Here is a 9,973-nt window from a genome sequence, read left to right as displayed (position 1 = left end):
TGAAATATCGAGGATAAAAAGTTATTTAAAAGAATTTGAAATTGCGGGAAAAAAAGACCTAGTCAATATTAAATCTTCCCTTGTTTGCAAATTGTACTAAGATAATAGTACTAGTATTATAAAAATACTAGGAATACACATACGTTTCGGCATTCGAACCTGCCTTACGCGAGCAGGACCAACTCTTATGCTTGCCAAATCGCCAAACATTTGTTTTCCTAAAATATCCAGGTTTACTTCGTTGTATGTCTGCAAAGGGTAACATGCAGGAATGAACGTATCGTTCATCCATTTATAAAAACCATCAGAGTCATTTACCTAAATAAAAAGAACAAAGTTAATTTTAAATAAGAAATACTTGAAACAGACTTTATTGGTGCAATCATAAGTATGATAGAAAATCCCATCATAAGAATGTAATGCCAAAATGACATAATTGTTCACCCTAAAATTATCGAGACCAATATGTAACTTCCCCTATTTTCTCTTTTCAATCACTGAGAGATAATACAAACCGCTGAAAATCCAAACTGGCCATATCCATCGCTTACAAGGTAGTTTCTGATATTATTTTGAAGGTAATAAGCATTGACATCAAACTCAGTGAATCCTATAGCCACGACACTTCCAGCTAATATAAGGGAAATCATGAGGTCTCGGAAACTGTTTTTTGCTGCTGCTGCTTCTTGTTGTCTTTTACGCATATCCAGAAATTTTGAATCGCTGAATGGTTTCATTTTATGAAACACTGATCCAACAAGTTCTAAAATTATATGTCTATTATATAGTACATTGTATTTTTTCCGTACAGTTTTGTTTATTTGTTAATAATTCCAATCTTGATTTTATTTATTGATTCCCTGTGTTTTGATTGGACGAAAACAAATTCAAGAAAAAGTTTACACATCGATGAATTCTTCGATCAGAACTACTTTCTTGACTGTTGTAAAAACAATGAAAACAGATACTTCTAGTCCGTTTTATAGTTAAATTACGATTACAAGAAACTTGAAATAAAAAATGAATGAATGATAGAATGAATGAATGAAAAAGAGATAAACAGGACTGACAGACGGTAATATCATCATTCATGTTTATGTCACTGTCGGATCACGAGTGTGAATTTTAAAAAATCGCTGATCATGCTGTCATTTTCTCGACGTTCCATATCAGCTCAGTTGGTATGGTTGTGATAGGGAAAAGAAACGTACCTCAGACTCTTGCCTTTTTAGCATCAAATTCATATGTTTACATCCTACAGATCCCATATTCTCCCTAAATCTTTGAACGAACCAGAGCAAATCGAGGACGTCGTCGGTCTGCTACTTTCGTTATGACGTTGTTGTCTATGTCAACATGGCCATGGTCAAACACGAATTATTCTGGAGAATACGCGTATTTACGATATTTGTTGACTTAAACAACAATCACTGAGTTTTTATAAGTTTATTTATTGATTGTTTTGACAATTTAGGTTGGATTTTATCGATATTCCATAATTCATCTTGTATACGTTTCTTTGCGGCATAAACTTAGTATTCCTACGCCGTACAAAATAACGGATTGTATGGCGGCCTCAAAGGGAAATAATTTTAATAATTTAAAAAATTCGTAATTGGAATTATAAGAATTAAACGTTCTTTTTTCAGAATTTATCGATGTGTAAAGTGCTTCGCACTTTTATTCAGTTTGTGAGTAAAAAGGCAGAGTTTACACATCGATAAATTCTGAAAAAAGAACGTTTAATCCTATAAACAAAACTGTACGGAAAAAATACAATGTACTATATTTTCAATAATAATTGCAACTTCTTTAAAAAAAAACATATTATAAATTTGTTTGTAAAACAAAATGCCTATATGGCTTTGAAGCTCAAACCAATTTTAATTAAGCTTTAAGTAGATTAAAAAATATTAGTTATTATTACTTAAAGAATTGTTTTGTTACAAGAAAAATACATTTATAACGTTCGTACCCCTTGGGACGAGACTCATACTTTGAAATTGAAGATCTTACCAGCATATTGTTTGGATTTCTTGCTCGAATGGAACGTACAATATTTCTTCAAAAGTTTTTCATCAAATTCAACACCTCTATTAGTTGCAGGGTGTTTCATAACAAATGAAAATACAGCAGCGAAAAGGAGCACCTTTAAAAAATCAAATTAGTTTGATAGATATACAATATTTCTATTCAAATTCGAATGAATAATCTGCCTCTTTATTTCAGAAACAATTCATCTTGGATCAAGTTTGATAACCACAGACTTAGGCCAAATAAAAAAGAATGTGTAATTCCGGTTACCCTACCTTCCCCATTTTTCACCCCTGACCCTTAACTTTTTTTTGGACAATTTCCAATTTTTTTTCCAGAACTTTCTCTCTTTTCATCATTGGTTTCTGGTAATAGTTTTTGTTTCAGCTGGTGTAAAGACGAATAATGACCCCTATAGAATAATGACTGAGGGGGATGATTTTCATAACTAGGCACCCACCAATTTTAACCAGTATATAATCATGCTATATCTAAATGCCACTTGCAAAACAGTAATATGTTATATCATTTTGTAAAAAAAAAAAAATCCCTACCTACCTATCCTAATTTTTTTTTTTTTGGGGGGGGGGTATAACCGGAACGTCACCTTTTTGTTTGGCCTTACAATGTTACTCGTACCTTTAAAGGATCAAAACATGTGGCGGACGCAAGAAATGAGAACATGAACGATGACAGCCACTCTTGCGATTTTGACCTTCCCCACTGCATACTGTACATAAGCAACAGAAAAGATGAAGATGCAATTGCTGATGCTATTATCCCACATGCAAGGTAACGCATCCAATGTGGTAGACGTTTTCTACTTGTTCGTGTAAGTTCGACGCAGTTTTCTTTTTTTGTTTCAGCTGTTTTTTCTCTTGTATGTTGGAAAATCAGTGTCACGAAGATGATTGGCGGAGTTGTGATGGCAGCGGATTTTAGTGATGTAAATAGTGTAGTTAAAGAAAATGAGATGATTCCAATTTTCAGAATCTCTTCTTTTTCTGTACCCGGTGCCTCGTAAAACATGGCATTCGCAAGCATCGCCAAAAAGAGAAATGCTAGTATACATGACAAACGTTGTACGCGAGTGAACGAACTCTGTTCAGGACGAAAAACTATGGAAAACCACAAGTTATTTTCAGTGATATTGTAAAAAAGTTGATTAGAAAACAAAACTTTAGAGTCATGCACATCAGTAGAGCTTGCCAAGCAATCGGTAAGTCCGTTTACCTTGTCTAGTGCTAACCAAGTGTCGCACTGAAAAACATACCTATCAAATGAAAAACAATAATATCACGAAAGTGAACGATTATGAATAAATGCAAATTTTGGATATCAAGAAAGTTAAAAAGCCGTTTGTCACCTATCTTTAGTCTTCAAATCATCAAAGGTAACACTCGTCAAGTACCAACTTTGTTCCCATCCAATCCCCGAGAAATCGTGCCAAATCCACAAGTCTAACAATCTTCCAAGATATTTCGGGCTCGACATGATAAATCGATTGATACTTCCTGTTGCAAAGCCCTTAAAGGAAAAAATGTTTCCTATTTGATAAAATGTTTGCTAGGTATTCTTTATATGCCAGTCCATGAGAACAATTTAATTTCACAAAATACACATCTTTTCTGTGATAAATTATGCCAAAATGTGTTATTTGCAGCCTTAAATAAATAATCATAATTTTATGTCAATTTTAAATAAATTGAAAACAACCCTTTTCGATGTTTCCAATAAAATTAGGATGTAAGGATGTTAAAATCACGAATAAACCAAACTGTGATAGAAATATAAGACAATTTCATTCACAGGTATAATTCAGGTGATACATGTTTTGTCGTTTAAAAACACTCACCTTTTGCAGATCATCACTCAGAATACGGACCCCGCTCTCTCCTAGCTCGCCGTACAGGATAAAGTTAACTATGGACTGAGTACCCGCACCTGCTCTCAAACCGGTGACAACAGTAACTAGGTAGAAATAGTCATCATCTTTGCTATTGTCACATAGGATGCCCAGCGTCCACTAAAAAGGTAAATCGCTCTTTAATCCAAGAGACAAAAACTAGATTTTTTTCATTTTTATTTCATGGACAACAATCTTCATTTAATTTGTTCGTAAGAATTAACCTCATTATTTTAAGAAAAGTTAACAAAACTTATTGTGCCGTTTTTGTTTCTCTAGTGAATACAGTTTTAACTTTCTAGTCAGTTCTTGCACAGCTTTTGTTATTCTAGGCATAAGCTATCTAAAAATATTAACTACTTAAGTAAACAAAGATACCTTTTCCTTATCCTCGGTGTCTTTTCGTCTCAGAAATAAAACTAAAAGACAGTAAAGGACAAGGATTGCTATGATTGTCCCATATACCGCTGCATTGCCTATGTCAAAGTTAAGGAATGCTGCATCGAAGTCAATGCTGTTGACAGCCAGAAATGACGAACCGTAGACGACATCTCTTTGGCTTGATGGTATATCTGGACATCTACATCGCACTTCCTCTATGTTTGACATTGGCAGAGGCTATTTACGGAAGAAATTTTAAAGTGGCGATGTATTTAGGCAAGAATCTCTTACAAGTTTTTAAATATTTCCTTTCAATACGAATTTGAATTGTTACTTTTAATTTAAATCATTGAATACTTAAGAGGCAATGTATAAAACAATCGACAAATAATGAAATTGTATTTAAATAATATTTAAATACCCACCTTTGCCACGTAGTCATCATCAATTGACAAGAATTATGATAAAGAAGTCACATATGATACTGATTGTTTGAAAAAGAAATTTTAGAATTCAAATTTGCTTTTATTTTTTTCAACACCCAACAATATATTTTTATTACTTTGCATGCGTCATCTTCCCATGAATTATTTATCTGAGCAGCGCATCCTATTGTTGTGATTATGGCATTTAATTCCACCTGTAGAAGTGTAACGGAAACGTTCTGTAGAGTCGAATAACTTTGCTCTGCAACGGAAACGTTCTGCTCAGTCGAATTACTTTGCTCTGCAACGGAAACGTTCTGCACAGTCGAATTACTTTGCTCTGCAACGGAAACGTTCTGCACAGTCGAATTACTTTGCTCTGCAACGGAAACGTTCTGCACAGTCGAATTACTTTGCTCTGCGACAGTAGTCTGTTCTTGAAAAATGACTTTTTTTATCAAAACTGTAAAAAAAAATGTAGTTATCAAATTTGCATTAATGTGTTAGTAAACTTCTCTCAGCATGAACTTCAACTAATACATTATCATGTATAAAGAGATTTTAGAGCGATTTGTCAGAAGAGTACTCACCGTTTCGTGGTTTTAATCCTAAGAAGCAATAACCTTCTCCACAAATCCCTTTGTGAACAAATATTTTGAATCCAAGTCCCTCTGACCAATCATTCATAGTTATTTTTTTATCAAAGTGATTTTGTCGAGATGTGGGTCTTTGGTCTCGTCGCACATATAAAGTGTAGAGAGAATTTCTGCGACTTTGCAAAACTTTTTTGTCAATATCCGCTGGATAAAAATAAATTAAAACGGCTTTCTTCGAGGCATTGAGTTTTAGATAAATCATTTGCTCAGGATCATCAGGGTTAATAACAGAGCTTATGCGTTGAAATTTTTTTGATTCTTTTAATTTGATTACAATTGGTAAAGAGTAATTAGTATAACATCGTGATTGTTTAACCAGGGTATCAACAACATGGCCATTATCTGAACTCTTGTAGGGGTTTTTGTCTCCGCCATACTCCATTTCCTATTGAGGAAAAAAATAACGTCATTCTTCGACAAAGATAGTTTATCAAAATAAATACATGTATATCCCTCAATATATATTTTTCAATCAAATCAAAGAAATCTGTTAGTGCAATAATTTGTGAAGATCCTTAACTTGCTCTGTCCTAAAATAAGATTTATTAAATGTTTTCGTCTCATTCAAGAACCTTTACTATTAAAATAATTTCACTATATTCCGGTCAAAGAATTCAAATTAAACCACAACTTGACCTCCAGAATCACTCAACACTGAGGGTTCCATGTCTTACCAATTCCTTTTTCGATACGAGAATTCAGTTTATTTGCTTTTAACCGTTTCATTTTTATAAACAGGGTTGAATAAATAAACAGAAAGAAAACAAACAGATATACAGTCATACCATTTTTATAATATTTTTTTATCTCATCACAACCCAAGCAAGTCTTTCATGGAAACGAGAAAAAAACTTACTTCACAAACAATTTCTTCCTCCATTTCTTCAACTGGAATATCATCCTCTACTCCATAACTTACTTCTTCAAGCTGTGTTCGGTTGACTTTCATTGTAGTTTGTCCTATGTCTAATGATATCCCACCCTCTCCTTTAACGAGGACAGACAACAAGGCTTCTTGTAGTGTAGATATTACCTCCTCTATTCCACCTTGAAAGGTGTCTTTCTACAAATAATTATGAAATCGAATGATATGGCATGTCAAACGTTGTAACATTCGATCTTCTCTATTTGTATTACAGTATATAATTTTCCGCTTGTATTGTAGAATTTTCCATTTGTATTGTAAAATTCTCCTTCTGTATAGTATAATTTTTTTATTTGTATTGTATACTTTGTAAATTGTATTGTAAAATTTCTTATTTGTATTCAATAATTTTTCATTGGTATTGTAGCTGATGATTGTTTATTTCGTTAGCAAGGACTTCATTGGTCAAGTTTTAGTTTCTTGGTAGTGTAGTGATGAAAAGTTACAACTTAAGACTTTAAATGTTCATTTTCATTTTATTTACTGCTTTGTTTTATAATTATTCTTGAGGCATTTTGGATTTTTTATTAAAGATTTTGATCCTTTAATTTTGTAGCGATATATTCAATGAGAACCATTTTGAATTAATGGAATTATCAATAGGCGTTAATTAAAAAATAAATAACAAGTTTATAAACTTCAATGGGAATTGAAGTGGGTCGGTCACGTGATCAAATCCTGTGAAGGCCGAAGGCCTTCTCAGAAGTTTTGATTACGTACCGACCCACTTCAATTCCCATTGAAGTTTATAAACTTGTTATTTATTACTTATATATACATTTGAGTCAGACAATTGAATATTTTCGAATTTAAATTATTGCACTAACCGTCCGTCGTAGATTTTGAAAAATGACGCAAGGTGTAAATCGGCTTGCATGGCGGTTACGCTTCGAATGCATTAGGCTAAGGAATCTGTTTCGAAGGGAATATTTTGTGAAAGGCTACTTGTGATCAGTAATAGTGCACAGATTGTTGTCTGGGAATATTTTTATTCGTGAAAAATGATAATCGATGCTGAAAAGACACAAGAAACACGCCCGAAGTTTGATGATAAAAAGTTGGAGGAATTTCGGTCGCTGGAAAGGGATGGATGGATCCGATGGATTGAGACACTTGTCCGAGCCATGCAGTTAATTTGCAATTTGATCAAAAAACATTCTACGGTTTCAGTAACTAAAGGTATACTTATCGTAAAACACTGATAAACACGGAGACACTGGCGACAGCTTTACATTGAACTACGAAAACGCCGAGGTGTTTGGCAGCTGTTCGATGTTCATGGCATGATTGCGATGATATTTTTCAACATATTTACACATTTATCGTGAGTAGAATTTAAAGATAAAATAAAAGTTTATCATCAAAATTTAACCAAAGGTCTTTCCCCCAAAAAAAGGATGAACGTTAGAGACTGTGCAGCTGACAAAAGTGAAGAAAAAATGTAAACAAACGCTAGGCTCCTAGTTTTCTCTATGTACACAGGTTGAATCGATAGCCCAAAAACTTTATGAAAAACTTGTTTACATTTTAAATAAAATAATTATCAATTTACTTGCTTATTTTGTTCATTTTTATACATGAAAAGCAAGTAGAGCAGGTCATTTTATAATTTATGTACCGGTAGATATTATTGCGCCGTGTGATTAGGTCACGTATTGACCTCTGACCTCTGACAAACTTCATACAGAATTGAAGATATTTTCTCTCTGTATGTTTATATAACAGAGAGATACCACAAATGTATATATATAGAGTTAAACCCATAAAGTAATTTTCACATTGACCACAGCAAGGATTTATGATGATGATTATTATAATAAAGCTGATTATCTGACATGTTGATTAAATTGTCCATCTATAGAATGTCATTCTTTTATCTTATCTCTTTGTGTGTCACTTTTAATTGTCGTGTACACATTAAATGAATTTCTTTTTCAATAATTAGTAAACGACAATGGCATAGTGTTCTAAACTCCCCTTCGTGTATTTTGTTTATGCTATGGTAACTCCCCCCCCCCCCCCCCCCCCCCGTGTGTAAATCTAGTCGAACTAGAGACAAGAACATAAAAAAAGATCATATATAAGCCGGAACATTTTACAATACAAATAAAATAATATAGAGTGCAAATGAAAAATATAGATTTCAAATGAAAAATTATTCAATTCAAACGAAGAAACAAAATTAATATAAAATACAATTTTAATACATACAATTCCATTGGACTATTATAAAATACAAATGGAAAATTATGAAATAGGGATTAAAATTATGCAATAAAAATGAATAAAATTCAAAGCAAATGGAAAAAAAAATATAGAAAACAAATAAGGTTTTTACAAAACAGATGGAAAATATTACAAAGTTTAACCTTTTAATTTAGATGTTAGGCAATATAAAAACTCATAAATTCTAAGTTTACCCTTGCAAACGATTTTCAAATGACTTAAGCTATTCAATCATTTTTTATGTAAGGAACTTTCAATAACTTTGTTTGAATTGTAATTTTAAGACTGAGATTTGAGATATGAGATTTAAAAGATTTTGGATGAACTTCAAATGAAGGCCGAAAAGAAACTTCAAAACTATGTCGGACCGGTCATGGTAGCCTAGTGGTGGAGCGTTTGCTTCGTGATCGGGATGTCGGGTTTGATTCTCGTTCTGGGTGCTGCGTCAAACCTAAGACCTAAGAGTGAAAAATTCTCGAATGGGACGTTAAACAATATACAATCAATCAATGATAACTATGTCGGTCCATTTCTGGTCGTGCGGAGATAGACAATACAGAACATTGTAGTGATTAAAAATTAATATTGCATATATGTGAATAAAAACTAAAAATTCAAAATTGATTGAATAATGAGTAGAAATTCAAAATAGGTTGGAGTTTTACAAATAAAATTTTGATCATCAAAGATTATATAGCAGTTGCGACATTTCCTAAGGACCAGCGTCCATATTACATATACATTTTAGATTTATCTTAGCCTTGACATCAAAAAGTTCATTAAACAAATATGAAGCACCATAATCGGTTTTTATATTCTATTCAAAAGTTTCTAGTTTCCAACTACAAGAAATTTTTTCCTTTAAGAAATTTTTGTTTATACAGAGAAGAATATTGAAGAGAAACAAAATGTTAATCTAAAATATTTAATAAATACCAGAGAAGTAATATTTTCAGTGCTCTGAAGATAGTCTTCTAAATATTTTTCACAGGGATGGTTTCTGGCCTTTTCCAATAAAGTAATATCAATGTCCTTGCGTTTAGCTCGAGCATCTCTTGCATAAATTTGAAAAACAACCGACCGAAGAACACTCACCATACCTGAAATGTATAATTAGAATGTAAAATACCAGATAAATAAACCACAGATTAGAGGTTCCCTTTAAGACTTATAATATCTATGTTACGTTAAAGTTGCAGGGAAAAAAATAAAAGTCAAAAATATAAATACAATATAACAACTTCTTTTACAAACGTTTTAATATTTTTCAAGCGTTTTTATTTAGAAGAATGTCTAGAATTTAAAAGATAAGATAATAAATGTAAAAGCAAACTACCTATAATTGCGTCATCCATAACTCCTTTATATTTCATCATAAAGGGTCGAATTTCAAAATTACTTTTTATTCTTAAAGAAAACT

At 32.4% G+C, this 9,973-nt stretch overlaps 3 protein-coding genes and 1 long non-coding RNA gene across 5 annotated transcripts; 1 reads left to right on the top strand and 3 right to left on the bottom strand.

Moving 5' to 3' along the window:
- Positions 1-20: 20 nt before the first annotated feature.
- On the bottom strand, positions 21-756 carry LOC134254998 (uncharacterized). Its single transcript, XM_062737535.1, has 2 exons — positions 516-756; positions 21-318 (listed from the first exon to the last, which is right to left on the bottom strand). The coding sequence occupies exons 1-2, from the start codon at positions 735-737 to the stop codon at positions 97-99; spliced, it is 444 nt and encodes a 147-aa protein (XP_062593519.1). The 5' UTR covers positions 738-756; the 3' UTR covers positions 21-96.
- A 1,912-nt stretch (positions 757-2,668) lies between these two features.
- On the top strand, positions 2,669-4,483 carry LOC134254997 (uncharacterized). 2 transcript variants are annotated; one of them, XR_009989423.1, is made up of 3 exons: positions 2,669-2,826; positions 3,899-4,068; positions 4,352-4,483. It is a non-coding gene; the product is annotated as an uncharacterized LOC134254997 (long non-coding RNA). The 2 variants fall into 2 exon arrangements; XR_009989422.1 differs by lacking the exon at positions 2,669-2,826 and adding an exon at positions 3,079-3,253.
- On the bottom strand, positions 3,367-4,549 carry LOC134254996 (polycystin-1-like protein 2). The gene is made up of 3 exons (XM_062737534.1): positions 4,319-4,549; positions 3,890-4,060; positions 3,367-3,561 (listed from the first exon to the last, which is right to left on the bottom strand). The coding sequence occupies exons 1-3, from the start codon at positions 4,547-4,549 to the stop codon at positions 3,397-3,399; spliced, it is 567 nt and encodes a 188-aa protein (XP_062593518.1). The 3' UTR covers positions 3,367-3,396.
- A 1,368-nt stretch (positions 4,550-5,917) lies between these two features.
- Positions 5,918-9,958, bottom strand: LOC134254994 (uncharacterized). Its single transcript, XM_062737532.1, has 4 exons — positions 9,890-9,958; positions 9,490-9,653; positions 6,259-6,465; positions 5,918-5,932 (listed from the first exon to the last, which is right to left on the bottom strand). The coding sequence occupies exons 1-4, from the start codon at positions 9,927-9,929 to the stop codon at positions 5,918-5,920; spliced, it is 426 nt and encodes a 141-aa protein (XP_062593516.1). The 5' UTR covers positions 9,930-9,958.
- Between the last annotated feature and the right edge of the window lie 15 nt (positions 9,959-9,973).

The sequence above is a fragment of the Saccostrea cucullata genome, unplaced genomic scaffold (genome assembly GCF_032062105.1).
Source record: "Saccostrea cucullata isolate Sc308-1 unplaced genomic scaffold, CSIRO_AGI_Scuc_v1 ctg18155, whole genome shotgun sequence".
In the NCBI taxonomy this organism is placed as follows: Eukaryota; Metazoa; Mollusca; class Bivalvia; order Ostreida; family Ostreidae; genus Saccostrea; species Saccostrea cuccullata.
Note: the sequence above shows the minus strand (reverse complement) of the source record. Positions and strands in the feature narration are given on the sequence as shown.